Genomic DNA, 26,941 nt, shown 5'->3' on the forward strand with positions numbered 1-26,941 from the left:
TTTCCCCAAAAAGTACAATCTTTGCCCCCATGTGCAGTTGCAAACCGTAGTCTGGCCTTTTTTAGGGCGGTTTTGAAGCAGTGGCTTCTTGCTTGCTGAGCGGCCTTTCAGGTTATGTCGATATTAGACTAGTTTTACTGTGGATATAGATACTTTTCTACCCGTTTCCTCCAGCATCTTCACAAGGTCCTTTGCTGTTGTTCTGGGATTGATTTGCACTTTTCGCACCAAAGTAAATTAATTTCTAGGAGACAGAACGCATCTCCTTCCTGAGCGGTATGAGGGCTGCTTGGTCCGATGGTGTTTATACTTGCATACTATGTTTTGTACAGATGAACTTGGTACCTTCAGGCATTTGGAAATTTCTCCCAAGGATGAAACAGACTTGTGAAGGTCTACAATTTGTTTTCTGAGGTCTTGGCTGATTTATTTTGATTTTCCCATGATGTCACACAAAGAGGCACTGGGTTTGAAGGTAGGCCTTGAAATACATCCACAGGGACACCTCCAATTGCCTAAAATGATGTCAATTAGCCTATCAGAAGCTTCTAAAGCCATGACATCATTTTCTGGAATTTTCCAAGCTGTTTAAAGGCACAGTCAACTTAGTGTATACAAACTTATGACTCACTGGAATGGTGATACAGTGAATTATAAGTGAAATAAACTGTCTTAACAATTGTTGAAAAAATGACTTGTGTCATGCACAAAGTGGATGTCCTAACTGTTTGCCAAAACTATAGTTTGTTAACAATACATTTGTGGAGTGGTTGAAAAACTAGTTTTAATGACTCCAACCTAAGTGTATGTAAACTTCCGACTTAAACTGTAAACAATGAACATTAGTGATAAATGGTGATACTAACGCAAATAAAAGTCATGCAGGCGATACCTTAAAGCGGTAATCAGCAGTAGAAACAATAACAAAGGGGCCGTCTCACCCCTGGTTCAGTAAACAGCTGAGGGATGGGGCTGGAGAAATTGAATCACTCTCAAATTCATAGACCGAGCTATGGATGCAAGAATTCACCATTCATGATATCAAAATGATCGTTTTAGCCATGTTTTACACTGTTACCCGAGAAGTGTAATGGATCAATCGGATCAGATAGCGATCCTTTGCCAACACGCTCCTTCCACTGAGCGGATTAAGATTTCAGAGATAACGCTGTATCCACTCAGCAGTCTCTCGTCATCCCTCCTCCGCTCTCTCTATCACTCACAGGCATCCAATGTCAACAGGCCCAATGACTCAGATGTCATTTTCCCTGAGCCTCAGCCCAAGACAGACTCAATACTGACAGCACTCCAATGAGGGCATACACAGCCGTGTGGATTAAGGGACCCGAGCAAAATAATGTAACCTAATTGAGTTCTACCTAATCTTAAGTAGTTGTCGCATTACGTGAGGTTTCTCTCTCTTTATCGGTTTGTGTGTGTGTCCATTTCTGTGTTTTCAGTGTATATGTGTTTCTTCCTCTGTGTGTATCGCAGACACTTGTTTCTCTGGCCGTGCAGGCAGTCACCTCTTGGTTCCAACTCTGTGATTGGGGGCGATGTCGATGGTGTCAGTGGCAGAGTCATGCCGGACAGCCAATCCCAGGTCAGCGATGCAGCAAGTACCATTCTTCTTCACCAGGATGTTCTTAGACTTCAGGTCGCGGTGGGCGATGGCAGGTTTACCTGTGGGGAGGAGAACAGGGGGAAGTGGGTAAATGGAGAGAGAGCGCGAGAGCGAGCGGGGGAGAGAGAGAAGAGGAAAAGGAAGAGAGATGCAGAGAAAGGAATATCTGAGTGCAGAGTAAAACCACTACATTTCATAACTATGTACATGTTATGTGGATACATATGCTATACGAAGTACATTAAGAGCCACATTTTAATTGGTCCTCCTCACCTTGCGTGCCAACAATCTCCATGTGCAGGTGAGCCAGGCCGCTGGAGGTGGACAGGGACAGCTTGATCATGCCCTCCACTGTCACCGTGTACCTGTTCAGGTAGTCAAAAAGGGAGCCGTGCTCATGGTAATCTGATACCAGCCACAATTGGGTCCACGTGCCGTTATCTGAGAGGAAAGGAGAGAGAGAGAGAACAGTGAGTGAGAGATAGAGAGAGTGAGAGAGAGAAGTTAGGTGAGCTACACTTTACACAATGCCTGCATTTACAACAGATCATCAGAGAAACTCAATGAAACGCTAGTATCCTGACTATACTATCTTGGTCCCAAATACACAGTTCCAACTTCTTGTCAAATTAAGAGCATCATTGGTCATAGAAAATAGGATCAATACAGTCATGTTCAGTAGGGCACACTATCAAAACATTTTCCTACAGAAAATGAAAATCTGGCACGATCTCTTATTGGACAAGTACCTCCCTGTTTCAAAAATGTTTCTCCCTACTGAACACTACCCTGTTCCAATATTCCCTCGGACCTTTGTTGTCAGCGGCAATGAAGCCCAGGATGTTTTCGTGGCGAAGCATGACTGTCTGGTAGATCTCGGCCTCACGGAACCATGAGCGCTCCTCCCGGGATGAGAAGATCTTAACGGCCACCTCCTCTCCTCGCCAGCGGCCCCGCCACACCTCCCCGAACCTTCCCTTTCCGATGCTCTCCTGCAGGATGATGGTCCTGGCTATGGTCCTCTGCACCAACAGGGGCAGACCTGTGGAAGGGGGGGGGGGTTGTATGGAGAGGGAGCCCAGTTATTAGGAGGCCAGGGTTTTAGGAGAAGTTTGAAAGCAGTTCTATACAGCAAGGTGAGAGGAACTTGCAACTGTGAGAGTGGTTGTGTGGAAGAGACACTGAAGACACGGATTAAAAGCAGGCCATTGGATCCAAAAATGGAATGACTCTTTCTGTCGACAAATCCAATGTTTGCACAAGGCCAGAAGAACACTGAGGGAGACAGAGGTACAGTAGGAAGACTTCAACAGTCAGACCTGCTACTCTCTGTTTCAAAGACATCAAACAAAATATCTTCGGAAAATAGAACAAATTAGTCACTGTCTGAAGAGTGTCTGTACCTTGGAGGTCCTCTGTCTGTCTGGTTTCACCTGGTATACCGTACATGTATATAAAACAGTCTAGAGCCCCCAAACTCAACTCTGCTTTGAAGCCAGAGTTGGGGGGGGGGGGGGGGGGCAGGACAGTTTGGTTTCCCCCCCCCCCCCCTAGTACTACACGGATTATTTAAATAACCAACTCATAATCAAGCTTTGATTATCTGAATCAACAGTGTATTGCTAAGGCAAAAAAACAAAAGGTGCACCTGGGAGGAGAGGCATGAGAGGTGTTTGGAAAACCCTGTTCTAGAGCGTGCTTCTGCCCACGTTCCAGCTGCATGGGTGGTCTGCATTATTTTACCTTCTCTTCAACCTGGACATTAAACTCAATGAGCAGAGCGAATAACCAGTAAGTTGGTGCCAGGGCAGAGAAAAACCAAATACTGTCACGACCTCACCATCAATAGAAGGCTGATATCAAGTTGCTGAATAACTTGTCATCTCCAGTTCTATGGACAATTCATGTTAAAGTCATTATGGAATGCCACAATTCTATTTTTCTGATTGAATTAGATTCATACGATTCTGTTTCCATGATTGAATGATGGTCCTTGACTGGTAGCTGTATGTCACAGTCTCACCGGCTGCTAAACGGATGTATTACTGATGAAACACTCAGGTCTCAATCATTCGCTGAAACATTCATAGCCAAGAACATTTCCGGCAGCTTATTGGCTCTCATTTACATCTTGCGGACCGCTCCATAGAAAACCACAGTATTGAAGAACTTCTTTAATACAACCCATTTAGTATGAGAAACTGTAAGCGTTCCCAAGGTCAGTATTGCAGCTTCTAGGCATTTTCAGAACAACTTACATAACCCTGTCAGTAAATGTCATTTGAAAGTGCCTACAGTCAGACTTTGTGCATTGGGCTGATATAGCATCCCACCTTAAAATAGATGGAATACGTAAATCTATCCTAAGGGAGATTCTAGCACCCTAAGGTGCGAAAACTGCATTGGTAGGGAGAAGGGACACTTATGTTAACTTTAGGAACATATGTACGAAGATAAAACCGGACATCTTGTACAAAGCTTTAATCGGTACCATAGTAGAGCATGCTACACCTCCTCCATTAAACTCAATCTGTTTAAAACGTATCCCCCAAAGGGTGTGATGAATGTACAGTAGTACATAGAACTACAAAACCCACCTGATCCGGAGCCTGAGGTGGTCATGTCGTAGATGAGGTTTTTGAGGGTATGGCCGTCTGCCAGGAAGGGGTGGTCCATGGCAGGGTCTTCCTCGTTGGGCACGCGGTGGTGGATAATCGAGCGGCTGTGGCACACATAGAACACCAGCAGCAGCACGAAACACAGCATACACACCGGCCCTGCGATGACGGCCGCCAGGGTCACTGGGCTCAGTGGAGGGGTACGGGCTGTGGGGACTGGAGGGGGGGACGAGACTGGGGTTAGTGTTGTGCCATACTAACACACATGCATGGGACAGTGATAAAAAAAAGCAGGAACTGATAAGAGTTCCTTTGAAAACATTGCAACGGTCCGGTTTAAATTCAAATGCATTTCCTGATACTGGCTAGACTTTCTCTAATTGACTTGCTGAGAATCAGAGGAGTGTGATCTGAAACGTGAGGGTGATCAAATATTAATGGAACTTTAAGTCAGACACTTTCAGCTCTCAGAATAAGAGCTGTCGTGGGATTCCATTATGAAGCATCAAAAGTTGCTTCTGGAACCTGGCGACCTCAACCTGTCAAATCTTTCCAATACTCACAGCTGCCAACAGAGGAAGGCTTAAGAACGGCCTTGCTATTACTGAATGACAGTATGGTGAGAGAGGATATCTGATGACTACCATAATGAGAAGCACAGCATGGAGGCAGTTCCAGACCCATGATCAAGAATGGGAGCAGTGAGGTGCTTCTTTCTGACCACAAGAGCAGAACCCGACAGCGTGTCCAAGCAGAGACGTTGCTTCAGATATATTCAGTGACATATAGTGCCAGTTTCCTGAACACAGATTAAGACGGTCTTAAACAAAAAATGCGTGTTCAATGGAATGTGTGTCCGTGTCCAGGATACTGGGTTTATAAATTGTAATTGTGACTCTCCCGCATGAGTGAGAGTCCTATAAAAGAAACTGGAAGAGCCTTGCGGGGAGAAAGTAAATAACTCATGAAGAAACATGGGTTGTGCTGGGAGAATAGTATCACTAACAATCCCCTCCTGTTCTTATAAAAATGACCTAACATCCAATAAATCAGAGCTGAAAAATGACTTGGGCCTGTGGCCTGTATGTATGGGTTCATATTTCACAAAGCAGGTGACAGAAACTGAAAGAGGAGCAGAATGGGGGAAAGATTAAATTGTACTTATGCAGAGCGCGCACACACACAGTAACACAGACAATTCTGTGACATATTTTCAAGGTCCATGGTCCTTGAAAGTACAGGGAATGCTTTGTGCAGGAGACATACCCTTATTCTATTGTAGAATAGTGAATGGAGGATCAAACATGCTTTAGAAATATATTGTCTCGCCATCAGTTCTCTGCTTCGCTGTTTAGATGGAGTCACCCAATACCACATATATACACCTAGCACCTACCCCCAAAACATTTTTTGTACATCTGTAATGATTAGGAAAGTATATGGTAATATGATGGGCAACATTTTCATATTATGACTTCCTCCTTTCAGATCTACACAGATGCACTGCACATGAGGTAATTGCCTATGAGCTAGTAGCCAATTGAGGACATGGCATGCATGTGAAAGATGATAGACCCGAGACATTTCAGACACTTACATGTCTCTGAGTAGTCTTCTGGGTTGAGGTCTTTGTTACACATGTCTCTGTTGCAGCAGACAGGGACAACACCGGTGTTCTCCTTCTTGGAAGGGGCGCAGAAGAACGGCCTGTCTTTAGGGATGAGGTCTGCTTCCAGTAAACACCTGCTCCCCTGTGCCACCATCTTACTGCCCGACTTGACAAAGGACACAAAGCACAGGCCATCCGTGTAGCAGGTACTGTTACTACACCACTGGCAGTCGCACTGCAACGCTGAGAGAGGAGAAAGGGGATGGGTTTTAGTGAAAATACAGAATATAGAAACAAAATCTGGTAAAAAGAAAGAAGTGCTTGTTCTGATAAAAGGAAGAAGTACATCTGATAAAAAAGAAACGCATAGCCAAGTCAACACATTAACATTTTTCAATATGTCTGGAATATACACCAGTTCTGTCATATGAAAATTGTCACTCTTAGTGCACAACAGGTAGGGATGTTTTTTCAGAGCAGTAATTGCAGGATAAATGTGATAAGAGCGGATGTGGTTTGTAAGTACACAATGTGGTTGATACTGGGTTGCAACTGAAGACACCATAGAACACAGTAAGGGCTCAGGCACACCAATAGTGGTTTCTGGCCGAGAGGAATTAGCACCTCCGGTCTTCTGAACATAATTTGTGAGCCGAGTGAGCAACAATTTTACATGTAGAATCAGGTGAAAAATGGCATCAGTCAGACGTCGACAGAGGGGTGTCACTAAAACACTGAACAATCGGCAGATGAAGGCTAGATCAAAATTCTGTGCGTTGTGTGTGACCCTTAAGTAGAAGGAAAGACTTGCTAATGCCTTCACAGCAACAGGAGAATCCAGACGAGAGAGCTGTTATTGGTCAGCCTTTGGCCCCATAGCTCAGGTTACACAGGGATGGCTGGGGGGAGGGGTGTGTATAGTTGTGCATGTGCACAAACGTGCCATCGTGCAGAGCTGCAGCCAACACAAGCCAGATGTAGTGGGCCTAGCACTACACCCAGCCTGCAGCAAGTGACTCAGCTCCTCTGATCTTACATACACAGCAAATTTGAGATCAGAATCTTAACATGCACAATGTTAAAATGTAACACTTTCTTAGAAATGATATATGAACCACCAAAATAGTGTTAAACTAACACTTTATAAAGTGTTGACAAACTAACAACCCTACGATAGTGTTGGTCCCTGACACCATGGCTATTAAAGTTGATGCTGGTACACTTGTTACATACACAGTGTTAGGCAATAACACATTTAGTGTTAGTTTCTTTTTAGGGGGGGGGGGGCTTATTTGCATATTTCCCAGTATGCCTTTTGAATGAATGTGAGCGATACCCACCCAGAACTGTGTTTGATAGTGACAGAGACATGATGGTGGTTGCGTTCAATAAATTCTGCCCAAGTGAATGTGTTTGAATGGGCCACATCAGATCTGCAAGTCACAATATGCTGGCTATAATTAAATGTATAATATATATAGTCAAAGAGTTAACGAAAATGAACTCAACACAGTCGAACTAACACCACCACGCAGAGGTGATTCCACTGGGATTCAAATAACGTGTACATTTCAATCTCACTGGTGTTAACCCCACTAGAATCACTCAGAACACTTACTGTATCTTAAAACCAAGACTGACACTTGCAAATTTACTGTGTAGGCTAGACACACTAAACACACCGCAAAGGCATGCACAAAATACACAGACACACACACACACTGGATGCCCAACCTAGAACGGCCTCTCACCAAACCACAGGCTACAATTAAAGCAGTGTGGGACAGCAGGAAGTCTAGACGGACCTCTAGACCTCTGGCTTGAAACGAGCCCAGGAAGGGAGAGAGAGGGTGGCCATTAAAGGAACACTATCCGTAAATGAACTCTGCTGCATTCATAGAGAGAGGATCTGGGGTAGGGACTTGAGAGGGAGTTGTAATGGCAGGAGTACTGCAGAGAGAGTCAGGAGAGGAGAGTTGTTTGTGAGAGAAAATTGGCAGGGGCAGTCTAATCATTTATCCTGTAGCACTGACTGAAGCATCCATCTATCCACTGCTCTCTCCATCTGCTTGGCAGAGACTGCTGAAAACATAAAAACAGAAGTATCAACCTAAATCTCCAAGCCCAAAAGAGAAAAGTTAGGATAAGTCGTTTTTTTCTTCAAAATGGCTTTTTTTCGATCCATTTATCAAACGCTTAACATTGTGCCATTATATGAAAGAGATGCACAGTGGAGTTGGGTTTCAATAAATATTGGGTTCTGTACTAGACCTTCAACTATTTAACAAAGGAGTTTTCTGAGGATCACGCATAGCCTTCAACATCTAATTGAAACACAGGCCTAGAGCATGCAACAGAATTTATCCAGCACAGCCAACTCCGCTTGATTTGGCCTGCATGCATGTCCTACACATGTCATGTAGCCTCTAAATTGGTGTGATCATTATCACACATCCAGGGCGGTGTGAGGAATGAGGATGAACCCTGCATGGCTCGCTGAGTCCCACTTCATCCTAAAATGGCTCGATATTCCCTCATACGGGGCCTGGTCAAAAGTAGTGGACTATGGAGAAATATGGTACCATTTGGGATGCAACCAGTCCACTGGAACAGGCAGGCACCCAGGAGACCGATACGAACGAGGTGGCAGGTACTCCGAGTCGCTCAAAGTATCGCTGCCTAGAGTGCTTGCCTAATTCATTCGTGAATGGCCTGGCCTCTCCACATACCATAATTTACTGTAATCACCAGCCAGCTTCTCCTTCCTTCCACTCTGCACTCCTTGCCTTGGTTCTTTTACGCTCCCACAACCACCTTACTTACCCAATCTCTAGGGGTTATTAGACAAATCAGTCAAAAACTCCTTATTCTCTCCCACGGCTTGTCCTCTATCTGTATTTCTGGCCAATCAATTCTCTATCAGCAGTGACAGGAGCTTAAACCTGGCTGGCCAATCAATAGATGGAAAGGCACCGCTAATGTTTTGACACCCCTGATGTCAGCGCTGATCAAAACGAGTTACACTTCAAAGCAAGCAGCTGAAAAGCACCAAAAGATCTGAAAAAGGTGACTAGCATCAACATATCTTTACGGAGCTGCTTTCTAGCTTCAAAGTAGCCCATCTTTCCTACTGTTTACAAAAAGGTAGCTGGTATTGGATATTCACATATGTAACAGTCAGACAGTGGGCTTGGCAGACAGAGTGAGTTGCTCCATATAACCGAATGGCATAGAACTGAAGCCCTCACTGTGCCATCCAATCATCATAGAAACCATAGAATAAGAACACCCTATTTATATCTCAATGGTGGAATGAAAAGAAACCCAAGGTAGAACTAGACTTTTACAATCTAGAGACCAGCAGACAGAGAGAAAACGTATACTGGACACACTGTACATGGGGATGTGTACAGGTTACAGGGGAGGCTCCAGCAGGATAGAGCCAGGACAATAAATAAAGAACAGTAGGACAAAGAAACAACGGTTCTCCAGGAGGTGTTCTCATAGGACTCAGAGCATTGGAAAAGCTCATCAGTATGGTCGCTGTAATACTGTGATCAGCAGAAGAAACCGGAGAGAGATCAGAGCTAAAGGGAATGAGAGGAGTGGATGATTGCCTGTTCCTTTCCCCTCAGGCAGCTGCAGCCTTGATGGTCTTACAATCGCTCTCCTGCTCCCCTCATATTCTGGAGGCATACCGGAGGCTGTGGGTGGCGTGACATGGCTTGGGAGCAGGATGACTGACAGACAGACGGCCATAAGGCCTAACAGTATCAGACAGCACTACTGGCAACGCCCGGCACCCACTACCCTGCCCCCAAGCCAGAGAGAGCAAGGCCTGCCAATAGGCGGGAACAGAATCTTCCAAAATCTATAGAGAAGGATGATTGACAGCCTCACTGGAACAGGATAATCACTACAACATCACTAAAAATTATTTAACTCCAAAACACACAATGAACAAAACCCAATCCCAGCAGGATTCCTCAAAAAATGACAACCCAATTCATCCACTGCCTGCTTTTATCACAAAAACGTAATTCCATACAAAACAAGGACACATTTTTTCCCCACAAAATTGGATCCATAGAATGGTCCTTTGGAGGAAGAATTGTTGACATACCTAAAATCATAATAGAGAAATAATTCATCAAAGTTGGCATATTTATGACACTTTGGCCTTACCCAGGCCTCCTGTAAGACTCCATAATGCTTCTTCACCTGTAGGTACTAAAAAGCTCAAATGTGCCATATTACTGCATGCTCCGTTTGAGATCAGTAAAACAAAATATTTTACATTACATTTATGAATATAGAAAAATAGAAACATGAAAAACAAAATATGCCAAATCAAAATAGTTTTTATCTTAATATACCTCCACAGTCATATCAAAGTTCCAGGTTGGAATATCTGCACATGTTTTTGTTACATCCCATTTCATACAGAAAAAATGTGTGTTTGTGTGTGCAGAAATTGCTCTGCCATTTCCTTGTTGCTAAAACAGTTCGCTTAATTTCAGCTTGTGACAAAACAAGCAAGTATAGTGTAAAGAATAATTGTAAAACGCTGTGAAATATATTTTACATAAGCGAAAATTTTTTACTTCCAGCTGTTTTAAGCTGGTGTACAAAACAGAAAGTAGAAGATGCAAAAACAAAAATTCAGCAATGGAAGTGTAGAAATAAATATTGCACATAGAACAGATCTACAACTTCTTAGAGTTGCTTTCAATGAGAATGACAGATCTATAATTCACATTTCTAAGCAAATTTATTCAGGTCACCCTAAAAGTTATATATTGCAGCTTTAAAAAGGAAGCCTGGGTTAGGACAAAAATATAAATATGCCAAATATAAATATGCAAACTTTGATAACTATTTCCATCCTATGGATACAATTTTGGGAAAATTCTCAAAATCATAGTATTTTTTAGTTGTCCTGGTTTCATATGGAATCACTAAAAGGCTTTAAGAGAGAAAATAAAATTGATTGCGAGCAGCAGCAGGTTGGAGCACAGAGAGACGGATGGAAGTGCCTAGGTCTAAAGCACACAGCCAGAGGAAATTATGGAGTGTGGAGCGGTAGAGAGTGGGAGTGAAAGGAATGTTATGCGAGACGTCTCCACCAGCTGAGGGGTGAGGTAGGGCCTGTAGAGCCAAGGGCCCTGTTGCTGCAGCAGCTCTACCACTAGTGACTCCCCATCCCGCATGAGGGAGCGTAATCATCGACTGACACTAATTAGCATAACGCAACGGACATAAATATTCCTAGAAAATATCCCTATTCATGAAAATCACAAGTGAAATATATTGAGACACAGCTTAGCCTTTTGTTAATCACCCTGTCATCTCAGATTTTCAAAATATGCTTTTCAGCCAAAGCTAGACAAGCATTTGTGTAAGTTTATCGATAGCCTAGCATAGCATTTTGTCCAGCTAGCAGCAGGTAACTTGGTCACGGAAATCAGAAAAGCAATCAAATTAAATCGTTTACCTTTGATGAGCTTCTGATGTTTTCACTCACGAGACTCCCAGTTAGATAGCCAATGTTCCTTTTTTCCCAAAATATTATTTTTGTAGGCGAAATAGCTCCGTTTGTTCTTCACGTTTGGCTGAGAAATCGCCCGGAAATTGCAGTCATGAAAACGCCGAAAAATATTCCAAATTAGCTCCATAATATCGACAGAAACATGGCAAACGTTGTTTATAATCAATCCTCAAGGTGTTTTTCAAATATCTATTCGATAATATATCCACCGGGACAATTGGTTTTTCAGTAGGACGGATTGGAATAATGGCAACCTCTGTATTTTACACGAGAATCACTCTGGGAGCATCAGGTGACCACTTGCGCAATGTAGCCGCTTACGGGTATTCTTCAACATAAATGCGCAAAACTACGTCACAATGCTGTAGACACCTTGGGGAATACAGAGAAAAAGTAATCTGGTTGATAGCCCATTCACTGCTCAATAGGGACACATTGGAACGCAGCGCTTTCAAAACATGAAGCACTTCCGAATTGGATTTCTCAGGCTTTTGCCTACAATATCAGTTCTGTTATACTCACAGACAATATTTTTACAGTTTTGGAAACTTTTGTGTTTTCTATCCTAAGCTGTCAATTATATGCATATTCTAGCATCTTGTCCTGACAAAATATCCTGTTTACTACGGGAACGTTATTTTTCCAAAAATGAAAATACTGCCCCCTAGTCACAAAAGGTTTTAATAGTCATTGGCCTCGCTGGAAAAGGCTTCTCTAAGGTCCAAGAGAACACTTCAGGGGCCCTAAACAGTGGACAACTGACACACTAAGAACAATAGCCAGCTACCACCAGATACTATACCTTGCACCTTAGAGACTGCTGTCCTATGTACAGTGCCGTGAAAAAGTATTTTTCAGATTTTCTCTATTTTTGCATATTTTTGATACTGAATCAGATCTTCAACCAAAACCTCATATTAGAAAAAGGGAACATGAGTTTACAAATAAGCCATTTTATTTATTAAATTAACAGAAGTTGAGCAACACTCAATTCCCCTGTGTGAAAAAGCAATTACCCCCTTACACTCAATAACTGGTTGTGCCACATTTAATTTTTTTAATTGAACCTTTACTGAACTAGACAAGCCAGTTAAGAACTAATTCTTATTTACAATGATGGCCTACTACGGCCAAACCCTAACGATGCTGGGCCAGTTACGCGCCGCCCTATGGGACTCCCAATCACGGCCGGTTGTGATACAGCCTGGAATCAAACCAGGGCCTGTAGTGACGCCTCTAGCACTCAGATGCAGTGACTTAGACCGCTGCGCCACTTGGGAACTGCAATGACTATGGAGGAATTTTGGCCCACTCTTGCATGCAGAACTGCTTTAACTCAGCGACATTTGTGGGTTTTCAAGCATGAAATGCCACAACATCTCAATTGGAATTAGGTCAGGACTTTGACTAGGCCATTCCAAAACGTAAAATGAGTGGCTTTTTAGGCAATTTCATGTAGACTTGATTGTGTGTTTTGGATTATTGCCTTGCTGCATGACCCAGCTGCGCTTCAGGTTCAGCTCACAGACGGACGGCCTAACATTCTCCTGTAGAATTCTCTGATGCAGAGCAGAATTCATGGTTCCTTTTATTAAGGCAAGTCATCCAGGTCCTGAGGCAGCAAAGCATCCCCACACGATCACACTAACACCATCATGCTTGACTATTGGCATGAGGGGACCCATGTCCTCCAAAAAGTTGACTCAAGTTTACCTAAAAGCACCTGGAAGAACATCAAGACTCTTGAAAGAATGTTCTATGGACAGATTATTCAAAAGTATAATTTTTGGATGACATGGGTCACGGCAGTATACACAGTCATTGAACACTCGTCACTTTAATAAACTTTTTTTATCACTTTATATTTATATACTATATTCTAATCATGGCTCATCCTATACAGCTTAGTGTTTTCCACAAGTACATAGAGTAGCCCCCCCCCAAAAAAAGTAGACAGCCAGGCATCCCCTGTTAAACCTTTAACATGTCTTCTCTTGAAACCAATGTCTTATTTACAGCTTTCCTGCAAGATATGAATTGCCACCATGGTTTGTTATTCAAATTATGTATTTTATTAAAACAGATAAATGAAGTAAATAGCCCACATTATCTTTATTTTTTTATGTTTATTTTTTTCCAGTTAAGTAACGAAATATGTATATAATTTCATAATAATAGAAAAACAACAAAATTGGATGTTCTAAATCCCCAACAATGTTTACACAATCAGATGACCACTGAGTTCTGGAAAAATCTAAGACATTTGGGTTTTTGGATGTAGTTAGCCTTAAAATGCACACCTAGCAAGAGGCTGTTGTTTAGCTGTGTTTTTGTAGTGCATGTGGCCTGGACCCTTTGTCAACACGGAGCCCCACCGTTCCATCACGACTTGTCTGCAGACGTAATTCCATCCGTTGTGCCCTCAACCGGCCTTTGCCGGACATCGGAGCAGAGGCTTCTACTAGCCCCGGCCTGCTAACTCTTTTTTTTCAACGCTGTGTCATTCGCTTGCTAGCGTAGTAAAACCTACCCAGCGGCTTCCCTGCTTCATCTACTGCTGTTCACTGGACCCTATGATCACTTGGCTACATAGCTGAAGCCTGCTGGACTGTTCATTAATCACGGTAATACATTTAGTTTATTTTTGTTTTCGGTCGGCCCCAGCCTCGAACTCAGGCCCTGTGTGTAGTTAACTGACCCTCTCTGCCAATTCATCGCCTTTTTACCTGTTGTTGTTGTCTTAGCTGATTAGCTGTTGTTGTCGTACTCATTGTCTTAGCTAGCTCTCCCAATCAACACCTGTGATTGCTTTATGCCTCGAATGTCAATATGCGTTGTATACTGTTGTTTAGGATAGTTATCATTGTTTCAGTGTACTGCGGAGCCCCTAGTTCCACTCAACATGCCTCAGATACCGCTTTTGTCCCACCTCCCACACATGCGGTGACCTCACCCAGATTAATTAACTAGTGCATCCAGAGATGCAACCTCTCTTATCGTCACTCAATGTCTAGGTTTACCTCCACTGTACCTGCACCCTACCATACCCGTCTGTACATTATGCCCTGAATCTATCCTACCACGCCCAGAAATCTGATACTTTTATTCTCTGTCCCCAACGCATTAGACGACCAGTTTTGATAGCCTTTATCCATACCCTCATCCTACTCCTCCCTCTGTTCCTCGGGTGATGTGGAGGTTAACCCAGGCCCTGCGTGTCCCCAGGCGTTCTCTTTTATTGACTTCTGTAACCGTAAAAGCCTTGGGTTCATGCATGTTAACATCAGAAGCCTCCTCCCTAAGTTTGTTTTACTCACTGCTTTAGCAGTCCACCAACCCTGATGTCCTTGCCGTGTCTGGCTTAGGAAGGCCACCAAAAATTCGGAGATTTCCATCCCCAACTACAACATTTTCCGTCAAGATAGAACTGCCAAAAGGGGGAGGAGTTGCAAGCTACTGCAGAGATTGACAGAACTTTGCAGGCTTACTTTCCAGGATCATGGAACCCACCAGGTACAACCCTAAATCAGTAACATGGGCACTATTAGATATTATCCTGATCAACTTGCCCTCCAAATACACCTCTGCAGTTTTCAAATCAGGATCTCAGCGATCACTACCTCATTGCCTGCATTCGCTATGGATCCGCAGTCGGCCACCCCTCATCACTGTCAAATGCTCCTTAAAACACTTTTGCAAGCAGGCCTTTCTAAATAGACATGGCCCGGGTTTCCTGGAAGGATATTGACCTCATCCCATTGGTAGAGGATGCCTGGTCGTTCTTTAAAAGTAATTTCCTCACCATCTTAAATGAGCATGCCCCTTTCAAAAAAATATAGAACTAAGAACAGATATAGCCCTTGGTTCACTTCAGACCTGACTGCCCTCGACCAGCACAAAATCATCCTGTGGCGGACTGCACTAGCATCGAATAGTCCCTGCGATATGCAACTTTTCAGGGAAGTCAGGAACCAATACACGCAGTCAGTCAGGAAAGCAAAGGCTAGCTTTTCAAACAGAAATTTGCATCCTGTAGCTCAAACTCCAAAAAGGTCTGCCCACTGCAGCTGGGAGGCTAGGAAACACTGTTACCACCGATAAATCCACGATAATCGCAAATTTCAATAAGCATTTTTCTACAGCTGGCCATGCTTTCCTCCTGGCTACCCCGACCCTGGCCAACAGCTCCGCACCCCCATAGCTACTTGCCCAAGCCTCCCCAGATTCTCCTTCACCCAAATCCAGATAGCAGATGTTCTGAAAGAGCTGCAAAATCTGGACCCGTACAAATCAGCTGGGCTAGACAATCTGGACCCTCTCTTTCAAAAATTATCCGCCGCCATTGTTGCAACCCCTATTACCAGTCTGTTCAACCTCTTTTGTATCGTCCGAGATCCCTAAAGATTGGAAAGCTGCCGCGGTCATCCCCCTCTTCAAAGGGGGAGACACTCTAGACCCAAACTGTTATAGTCCTATATCCATCCTGCCCTGCCTTTCCAAAGAATTCAAAAGCCAAGTTAATAAACAGATCACTGACCATTTTGAATCCCACCATACCTTCTCCGCTGTGCAATCCGGTTTCTGAGCTGATCACAGGTATACCTCAGCCACGGTCAAGATACTAAACAATATCACTAAACGATAAAAGACAGTACTGTTCAGCCGTCTTCATCGACCTGGCCAAGGCTTTCGACTCTGTCAATCACTGTGTTCTTAACGGCAGACTGAACAGCCTTGGTTTCTCAAATGACTGCCTCACCTGGTTTACCAACTACTTCTCAGACAGAGTTCAGTGTGTCAAATCGGAGGGCCTGTTGTCCGGACCTCTGGCAGACTCTATGAGGGTGCCACGGGGTTCAATTCTCGGGCCGACTCTTTTCTCTGTATATATCAATGATGTCGCTTCTTTGGACACTTAACTAACCTGCAGATGAGCTTCAATGCCATACAACTCTCCTTCCGTGGCCTCCAGCTGCTCTTAAATGCTAGTAAAACTAAATGCATGCTCTTCAACGGTTCCCTACCCGCAACCGCCCGCCCGACTAGCATCACTACTCTGGACGGTTCTGACTAATAATATGTGGACAACTACAAATACCTAGGTATCTGGCTTGACTGTAAACTCTCCTTCCAGACTCATATTAAGCATCTCCAATCCAAAATAAAATCTAGAATCAGCTTCCTATTTCACAACAAAGCCTCCTTCACTCACGCCGCCAAACATACCCTCGTAAAACTGACTATCCTACCGATCCTCGACTTCAGCGATGTCATTTACAAAATAGTCTCCAACACATTTCTCAGCAAACTGGATGAGGTCTATCACAGTGCCATCCGTGTCACCAAAGCCCCATGTACCACCCACCACTGCAACCTGTATGGTCTAGTCGGCTGGCCCTTGCTACATATTCGTTGCCAGACCCACTGGCTCTAGGTCATCTATAAGTCTATGCTAGGTAAAGCTCTGCCTCATCTCAGTTCACTGGTCACGATAACAACATCCACCCATAGCACGCACTCCAGCAGGTATATCTCACTGGTCATCCCCAAAGCCAACACCTCCTATGGCCGCCTTTCCTTCCAGTTCTCTGCTGCCAATGACTGGAACAAATTGCATAAAATATATATATTTCCCTCACTAACTTTAAACATCAGCTATCTGAGCAGCTAATCGATCGCTGCAGCTGTACATAGCCCATCCAATCTACCTACCCTCATCCCCATATTGTTTTTATTTACTTTTATGCTCTTTTGCACACCAGTATTTCAACTTGCACAGAATCATCTGCACATCTATCACTCCAGTGTTAATTTCCTAAATTGTAATTACTTTGCCTATTTATGGGCTATTTATTGCCTTAGCTCCTCACGCCATTTGCACCCACTGTATATAGACTTTATTTTGTGTTATTGACTGTACGCTTGTTTATTCCATGTGTAACTCTGTGTTGTTGTTTGTGTCGCACTGCTTTACTTTATCTTGGCCAGGTTGCAGTTGTAAATGAGAACTTGTTCTCTACTGGACTACCTGGTTAAATAAACTTGGGAAAAAAATGGGGGTGGGAATGTTGAGGTGAATTCCATGTGTGGCAGAGAACTGGGGCACTGACTGACAGCTGTCAGTGTAACTAGCTAGCATGCTAACCTTAGCCAGCTAATGAAAGTTATGGGAGCACCACTTCAGTTTTTAAAAAACTTGTTAGGGCTAGGGTCCTCTTTACTCAATTTCCGCCTGACTGACGTACTCAAAGTAAACTGCTTCTCCTCAGGACCTGAAGCCAGTATATGCATATAATTGGTACCAATGGAAAGAAGACAAAATAATGTAGGAGACTATAACACAATAGATACGGTAGGAGAAAATCCAAAGAAAAGCCCATGCTCTTACAATGGAAAGTATAGGGGCATTCTGAAATCTAGCTCTCAGTATGCAATTCCTATGGCTTCAACTGGGTGTCAGTAATCAATGTTCAAGGTTTCAGGCTTCTTCCAAAACGAGGAAGAATATTGAGTTTTAGTACAGGGACACAGACTTGGAAATTTGTGTATGTTCGCGCGAGGAAGAGGACACACCTGCTAATATCGTTTTCCTATTGAACATACTTCTTTCCGTATAAAATATTATAGTTGAATGACATTTTATAGTATCTGAGGATTTAATAGAAACGTATTTGGCATGTTGAACGAGTGGATTACTCAAATTGATTGCCACACCTAAACAGACTTTTTGGGATGTAAAAATGATTTTATCTAACAAAATGACACTACATGTTATAGCTGGGACCCTTTGGATAACAAATCGGAGGAAGATTTTCAAAACGTAAGTGAATATCTAATTGCTATATCCATCATTTTAATTATTATTTATTGGAATTGCATGCCCTCCAGTTTCACCGGAGGTTGCCTAGCCTGAAGAAGCTTTTAGTGTGCAAAGCTGTCATCGAGGCAAAGGATGGCAACTTTGAAGAATCTCAAATATTAAATATTTTTATTTGTTTAACACTTTTTTGGTTACTATATGATTCCATGTGTTATTTCATAGTTTATGTCTTCACTATTATTCTACAATTTAGAAAATAGTAAACATAAGGAAATATTAATGCATTATCAAAATAGGGCAGCGAAATGTCATTGCATTATCAAAATTGCAGCTGCAAATTTGCCATAGAAATAAAAATTATATAAGCTCCGGTAAAATGGATAGTATAACCACTAAACGGTTTGGAGCATGTATTGAAATAATGGGCGAGTTTGTTTTGCATGGACCGGTGCATCGGATGGGTGGAGATTTGCAATGAGCCAACTCTGCACACCCGGCCATGCAAAAGGAATTTGCCTAAAACATTATTGGTCAAAACCATTCATCTTGGGGTGACAGGGGGAGCGGCGTTCTAAAATGCAGTCAGATCACACAATTTTACCATTTATAAAAATAAAAATATGCAGACTAACTAAAAACAAAGTGAAATTGATGGATCATGAATTATGATAATTTCCATGTAAAAAAGGAGGTGCCAAAACAGTTTGCACACCCTATTTTAATTGGCTCCATGGCAAGGTGGCCAAGTGTATGGTCATCACAAGTTAACACAGACACAAAGTAATACATTTCTACATTTTTCTCTTAAAAATTATATTTTAAACCTAACTCAACCGCACTGCTAACCTTAGCATAACCTTTTTCTTTTCATAAAATTCGTATGATATTGCGAATTTTGACTTTGTGGTTGTTTTAGCTAGTGGAAATTAAGGCTACAGATGACTTGCAAATAGGAAGAACTTTGCAGCAGGTGTTTCTGATTAATATATAAAACCCAACCCTGAAACATGTGCTGAAAATAATTTGCACATCTCATAGAAAAAGACAGGCAAGACTCCCGGAAACATCCGAAGTCACACATTTGGATTTGGCACTTCAAGCCTGAATATATCACACTTTTACTAAAACTATGACTTACTGAATTACATCGTTGTGCAACATTATGGGTAAGCTCTGGCCATCGTCTTTCAGCTCAAAAAAGTTGATTTCTACTGATGTGGACATTTAAAATGTAATTGAAAACGTTTTTGGGAAAGCCTTTCCATTTACCCGAAGGTAGAGCATCGCAATAGCATGACACTGCTACCACTATGCTTTACGGTAGAGATGGTGTTAGGACAGGTGATGAGCTGTGCCTGCTTCTCCAAACATAGCCCTTTGCATTTAGGCCAGAGTTCAATTTGTCTTACACAGAATATTTTACCTTATGCTCAAAGGCTTTCATGTGCCTTTTTGCAAACTCCAGTCTTGCTATCATGTGCCTTTTTTCCAGGAGGGGCTTCCGTCTGGCCACTCTCCCATAAAGCCCAGATTGGTGAAGTGCTGTGGAGACTGTTGTCCTTCTGGCAGGTTCTCCCATCTCAGCCAAGGAACTCTGTAGTTCTGTCAGTGGTTATTGGGTGCTTGGACACCTCCCTGACTAAGGTGCTTCTTGGCCAGTTTGGTCGGACAGCCAACTCTAGGCAGTCTGGGTAGTTTCCATTTCCCAATGGAGACCACTGTGCCCTTGGAAACTTTCAACACTAGAAATTGTTTTATACCCTTACCAAATATACGCCTCATCCTGATTTTATCTCTGAAATCGACGGAGAGTTCATTGGACTTCGGGGTATAGTTTCTCCTTCGACATGCACTGTCAACTGTGGAACCTTATCTAGACAGGTGTTTCTTTTAGGACTGTCCCTGAAAAAAAAAAATATTGCTCACCCGAAAGTCGCCTGCTCTTTCGACCAATCGTTTGGTAGAAAAAAATGGTATGTGTATTTTTCCATATATTGACACACCTTATGTGTTTTAATAAAATCAACTATATGCATTGAGCTTATCTGATGCTTTAGGCTTACTGTTTGATGAAATAAGATGAAAGCCAGAGATCTAGATAACCTGACCAACCTGACCAAAACGACCAAAACAAACAAACATTCTCCTCCCTCTCCTGCTGGATTTCACAGATTCTGTCACTACTCTCCTGAAGTTACCGGTAATAGGCTACAAGAGAAGTCGGCAAGCTCTCATGTGGAATGCCAATTTATGTTACCATTTCTACCGATCTGCGTGCCAGATATGGTTTTAATATGCACATTTATAATAGTCTTCATATCTCAAAATCATTGTCATGTGGTTAATCAAAATTCTATCCAAATCTAAATTAAAATGATAAACCTAAAAAGTAACTTTTATTGCCAAATGTGTAAAATTTGCCTACATAAAGCCAACAAATAAAAACAGCAGCCTGCAGGTATCCTATAATTCACATTGGCTTTGCATGGCCTGAACTTGAAACATTGTATCAACTATTAATTTGAGTCCCTGAAGCTTGCGAGAATTTGCAACATTGTATAAAATATTGCTGAACTTGCAAAATTGTATAAAATATTCTGGGCCCTCAGTTTCCCACACCAGTGAGCTCGGGACAGACACAGCTGTAGGCTATTTGTGCAAGGGATAAGAAGCAGTGCTTGACTTGGACAGGAGCTCACCGGAGCAGAGTACCAACACCTCAAATGTTCTACTGTTTGAGCTCCAGTTCCTCTGATATAATATTAGCTTAAAAGTATTGTGGAGCTCCTGCACCTAAATAGAAACATTACCAGCACCCAAAATTAGTACCAGAACCTATTTCTCTCCAAGTTAAGCACTAATGAGAAATAGTCAGGTAGGCTTATTTTATTACATTTCCACTGGATCAGAGCATGACATTTTTCCCTTTCACACTGAGTGGTTATCGAAAGGGGGAGAGCTGGAAAGATTTTACAACTACATTGAGGAACTATTGTCAATCTCAATGGATGTAAAACCAGACTTAGTTTGTTTGCCGTTTGAGGTGAAGAAAACATTACTTTGAGAAGCTCTACAGCTCATTAGTGGTGGTGTGTTAAGTCAATCAGAAATACTATCAGATCCCCAAATTGGCACACGTATATGCCCACAATGGCACGCATGCCAGGTAGCCTATAGGCCTACTTCTAAGCGTTATCAGGTGAGCGTCCTTGCTCAACATTGACAGGAGCGCTCCAAACAAAAGAAAATGACTAAAATTGACAAAACTCGTCAAATGGAATGAAATAAACCAAAACTGTGTTGTATAGGTTGTGTCGCTCTGCAAACAATGTGTCTACTCCGATAATGAGAACAGTTAAAGGAATAATAATATATATTGAATGCATTAACAGAAATTACCATAACCAAACTCCATTACCTTTGATTCACAGAAGTGACAATCAAGAATATCTATCCACACTGATGATTCTGGCATCTCATGGACAATGAACATTGAGGTAATTGTGACATGAGAGAGAGAGAGGTTTAATCTTAATCTGACGCTGTTGTTGTGTTGGTCACACTGATCAGCTGCTTCTCCCTCCCTATGTGTCTGACTCCGCTGAGCTGACAGCTCTACATTCATTTCCATAGTCAGGTCACAGCCCTGCTGCTCTGCTCCATCACCCTGATTGAAGCTCTTTTGTCCTCACGAGTGTGTGTGTGTGTGTGTGGCAAGGCCTGATTTCAGCAGATGTCTGGTCGTGGCCTGTTCCTTGCCCATTCATGACTTTAGGGACCTCGGAGTAATTCAGTAGGTGAGAGCCTATTCGGACTAGCTGATGACAGTACACTGAGATTACCTAATTTAACACAAACCTAAATCGATTTTAGAGCTGGAACACAAAGCCAAGTGTATAGCTTTTGACTTGATGTACTTCAATGGAATCTGTTGGGCTTCTGCAGAATGTGTTTTCTGCTGAAGCATTATTCAATATGCCTGCTCTGCCTGTAGAGGAAGTGACAGACAGCAAAGTCTGGAGAAAATAAAATAAAAAGTCAGTCTGGTACAGCCACTGGTCTTCTCCGAATCCACCCTGTGAGTCACACTGAACTGGAAGACAGCCACACGTATGGAGAAGCCACTCCAAAACAAGCGTTCAAAAACACATGTTCCTCCATACTCCCTCTAGACAGTGGTTTCGGGAAATAACTACGTTTTTATAAGTATTATTGGGTGTTTGTCAATATGCATACTACTGTCATGACTGTCCTGATCAGGTCAGGTTACAGGAGACCACAACCCTACAGATTATCTCTCATCCCAAAACAGAGGAGAGATCTAGGGGTCTGAAGATGTGGGGGTTTCATGACCCCTCACACCCCTGATAAATCTCAGGCCACAGACAAGTTCCTTTGTCGTGGAGAACCAGCCTCAGAACATTACACATGAAATAAAGGAACTTTGGAACAATGGTTTCCGTCAGCCACAATGGTGGTCATGACGATAAATGGAATATGAAAATGTATGTCATTTTTGTTTTGTTATGAAAAGGTTAATAGATGACGTTATTACGAAAACATTGTAACGTGAAGAGTTTTCCTAGTATATGTTTGATGTTTATACATTGTACGTTGTATGGAAAATGTCCAAATCAAAGAGAATGTTTTGGGGAAGATGAAATGTGAAGTTAGTTGTCTAAAATTGGATTTGAGTAAAATCTAGACCTTGCCCTCTTAACTTGGTACGCCCAGAGAATTGCCCTAAAGGCGGTTATGCCCACTTCTGACCCAAGGATATAAAACCTGTGAGTAAAGAATTTCCAGAGAAGACTACGTAACCCAAGCTGCAGCCAAGGTCTAAAAAGTCAACGAACCCAAAACACAACGCAAGTTTGAAGACAAATAAATATTTACCTACCCAAGCTATGGATGAGTAGCTGTGTCTAAGCGGGTGAATTCAAGTCGAACCACCTAGCCTCCATCTCCCATTGAATCGTGGTATCTACACAGTTTCATTCCAATGCTGTGAACTCTGAGCTACAGAGCTGTCTGTCCTCAGAAGACCCCTTCCATAGCAAGGGTGAGGGAACAGACTCCTAAGCCAAAAGGACACTGACATTGTGAGGACGACCAGAAAGGCGCGCCGGAGAAGTGCATCATCGAGCAGCTGAACGGTCCCTTGAACGGTCCACACAGAGAATCCTCTGAGACCTCCCCCACGTAATTACATCATTATATTCTGACCCATAAGAGCGGCAGTTTGGGGCAAGGCTAGGGTTAGAATAGTATAGCTGACAAATTCACCCAAATGTATATTTCTCTCGTGTACTTTCTTTTTTCTCTCTCTCTTTGAAATCCCCATTTTGGGTAACACGCACCATAGTGTTGGCCCGTTATACTAAGTTCTAATCAATAGCCTAAAATGTGTTTTGTCTATGTGTATCTTTTATCATCATTTTAGCTTTTTAGTAAATAAATATTCAACTAAGATTGGTGTGGTACGAACTCATCGGTGAGACCCGGGTCCGTGTAGATTCACGGACTATACGACGTTCAGAACGAGATGGTAGGGGTAACTGGTTAATTAGCGGCTGTTGTAAAAATCGATATTCTTTGAGTTAATTTGGGAAATAGAAACTCAATAAAACTAGTTTTCCCATGGTGCCCCAGGTTAATGAGTTAATAATGGCTTGATTCAGTTAATCACGCAATTAGAAACTTTAATCAGTCGATGAGCAACAGTCGTCAACTACCATGCTCCGAGTGCATTCATTGAGGATGTTCTTGAGTATGTTCTTGTGAGGACGAGAGTGTGGAGAACGCATAAAACATTTATGTTTTAAAACATTAAAGCTAAGGTTATGCAAGGTAGATGTACATTTTTTGTAGGTAGCTAGCTAACTAGCTAGTTAGCACTGTTGAGTTACTACGGACTTACACATTCACTGAACCTTCTTCCAGCCAGGAAAATGTCAATAAAGACTAAACATGATATACAGTACATTTTACTTCATAACTATCAGTTAGCTACAATATGACGATTAAAATATAGCTAACCAGATAGTTCAACAGGCAAAAATGACCTAAAACTAATGTTATGCAAGTTAGGCATGTCAAATCTTTGTGGGTAGCTAGCTAAGAATTATGGATGGTCATCTGGCTAGCTAACAGTAGGAGCTAGCTAGTTAGCCCTATAGACTTACTATGATTTGGACTCATACTCCGACCCTGCTGTACTCCAATTTGCGTGCTCGGAATACGGTAGTATGCATTTAGAGAAACACCCAATGTTTTGCCCTTAGCGTAGTGACTAATTGTGTTGTCACTCTCTAAAGAGCAGTCTTTGCTCCTCTATAATTATTTTATATGAATCGATAATTCATATAAAATTGCTTTGCTCAATGGTAAAAGGATATTTGAATACTGTAGAAACCTACAATGTACTTCTGAGATCACGTTTGTGTTTTCACTTTCCCCTGTCCTGGCAAACCATATTGTCCTTATAGCACACCAACCAACACAACCAATTTCAGAGGAAACATTTCCCGAGTTGGTCCAAGTACAATAAAAACCCTAACCTGCTTAGTTTAATTCATTTTTTTTTGCGAGCGGAGAAATGCTGAGCTGTATGGTACTTGTACACTTGTTTGGAAATGTGAAAATAAATAACATGTCAGTTTAACTTGTTATAGTTGTTGGCAGTGCACAGACGGACGGTCTCGATTCACAGGCACCACTTATGAATACATCTGGAATAACATGATTAAATAGTTATCCAGCTGAAAAACTATGGCTACACTCCACTCTCAAATGACACCATATTTCCTATAAGGAATAGGGTGCAATTTGGGATCTAACTGCACACTCAGGTGAGCATTTCAACTGACAACAAGAACAGGTCTTTTTAAATCAAAACACTATTACTGAGCTCCACGTAGATCTACACACAGAGAATTACCCTGAATATGGAATGTCCTGCCAGCTAGTCTTTTTCCTCAAGAGACAAAAGCTATTGAACAGAGAGAAACTAGATGACAAGTAACTCCAGGCTGGGAGCAGTGTCAAACTATCCTGTCCTCTCTATTTGAATATTTAGAGACAGGGAAAGTAAATGTAAGGTTTTATCCAGAACAGGGATAGAGTATTAAAATGTCATGATGTGGAAAGCGAACGTTGAGTTGGGAACACAGGAGTTCTTCTCAGCCCACCGTTCTCTCCCCCGCTTTCTCATTTGCGTAACAATAAACATTCCTGGCAGCTCGGTTCCCCGTGACCTGCGCCATGTCTGAAAACACAATTCTTGAAAACAAAAAGCAAGTGTGAAAATCTAACTAAGAGAATCACAATTCTGTGTCTAAAGCCATATACGGCAGTGACTGGATCACTTAGCGATGGATATGTGAATTGCTGCTTTAAGAAACAGCGCATTGTATCCATTGTCATTCCAAATTACTCTGGGCAATCAATCACGCTCAACTTCTTTAGTCTTTTGCGTTGAGGAAAAATAAAATGTCAGATTGGCCAACAACACAAATATACCCCACACACATGGAACACCCCTAACCGCTCAGTCATACCAAACCCCTTCTCACTCACACTGGGTGTTCAAGCGGGCTGACTGTAGTTGAAAGTCGGTGAATATAGTCAGGGGAAGGGCATCTGCGACAGCCGAAAGTGAGACACTGTCGTGGTTTTCTAACAGCAAGGCTCAGATCAACATATACTACATGATCAAAAGTATGTAAACACCTGCTCGTTTAACATCTCATTCCAAAATCATGGGCATTAATATAGAGTCGGTCCCCCCTTTGCAGCCATAACAGCCTCCACTCTTCTGGGAAGGTTTTCCAATAGATGTTGGAACATTGCAGTGGGAACATCATTCCATTCAGTCACAAGAAAATCAGTAAGGTTGGGCACTCATGTTGGGCGATTAGGCCTGGCTTGCAGTCGGTGTTCCAATTCATCCCAAAAGGTGTTCAAGTTCTTACACACTGATCTCGACAAACTATTTCTGTCTGGACCTCGCTTTGTGCACGAGGACATTGTCATGCTGAAACAGGAAAAGACCTTCCCCAAACTGTTGCCACAAAGTTGGAAACACAGAATGTTCTAGAATGTCACTGCATGCTGTAGCGTTAAGATTTACCACCAAACTTTACAGTTGGCATTATGCATTGGGGCGGGTAGCGTTCTCCTGGCATCCGCCAAACTCAGATTTGTCCTTCAAGATGGTGAAGTGTGATTCATCACATTTCCACTGGTTCAGAGTCCAATAGCGGCGAGCATTACACTACTCCAGCCGACTCTTGGCATTGTGCATGGTGATCTTAGGCTTGTGTGCGAGTGCTCGGCCACAGAAACCCATTTTATGAAGCGCCTGATGAACAGTTATTGTGCTGACGTTGCTTCCAGAAGCAGTTTGGAACTCGGTAGTGAGTGTTGCAACTGAGGACAGAAGATTTTCAGCACTTGGCGGTCCTGTTCTGTGAGCTTGTTTGGCCTACCACTTCGCTGATGAGCCATTATTGCTCCTAGACGTTTCCACTTCACAATAACAACACTTACAGTTGCCCGGGGCAGATTAGCAGGGCAGAAATATGACAAACTGAAAGGTAGCATCCTATGACGTTGCCACGTTAAAAGTCTCTGAGCTCTTCAGTAAGGCCATTCTACTGCCAATGTTTGTCTACGAAGATTGCATGGCCGTGTGCTCGATTTTATACACCTGTCAGCAACG

The 26,941-nt window shown here is 42.5% G+C and overlaps 1 protein-coding gene across 1 annotated transcript in view; it reads right to left on the reverse strand.

The window, feature by feature from the left end:
* Nucleotides 1-26,941, reverse strand: part of LOC109875264 (TGF-beta receptor type-1) — a 51,309-nt gene that overhangs the window by 15,137 nt on the left and 9,231 nt on the right. Inside the window, exons 2-6 of the mRNA XM_020467550.2 lie at nucleotides 5,840-6,094; nucleotides 4,222-4,458; nucleotides 2,436-2,666; nucleotides 1,898-2,065; nucleotides 1,527-1,683 (exon numbers count right to left, since the gene is read on the reverse strand). Of these exons, the coding sequence (XP_020323139.1) occupies nucleotides 1,527-1,683; nucleotides 1,898-2,065; nucleotides 2,436-2,666; nucleotides 4,222-4,458; nucleotides 5,840-6,094 (1,048 nt within the window). The remainder of the gene's footprint in view (nucleotides 1-1,526; nucleotides 1,684-1,897; nucleotides 2,066-2,435; nucleotides 2,667-4,221; nucleotides 4,459-5,839; nucleotides 6,095-26,941) is intronic.

This window comes from Oncorhynchus kisutch, linkage group LG30 (genome assembly GCF_002021735.2).
Source record: "Oncorhynchus kisutch isolate 150728-3 linkage group LG30, Okis_V2, whole genome shotgun sequence".
Taxonomy (NCBI): Eukaryota; Metazoa; Chordata; class Actinopteri; order Salmoniformes; family Salmonidae; genus Oncorhynchus; species Oncorhynchus kisutch.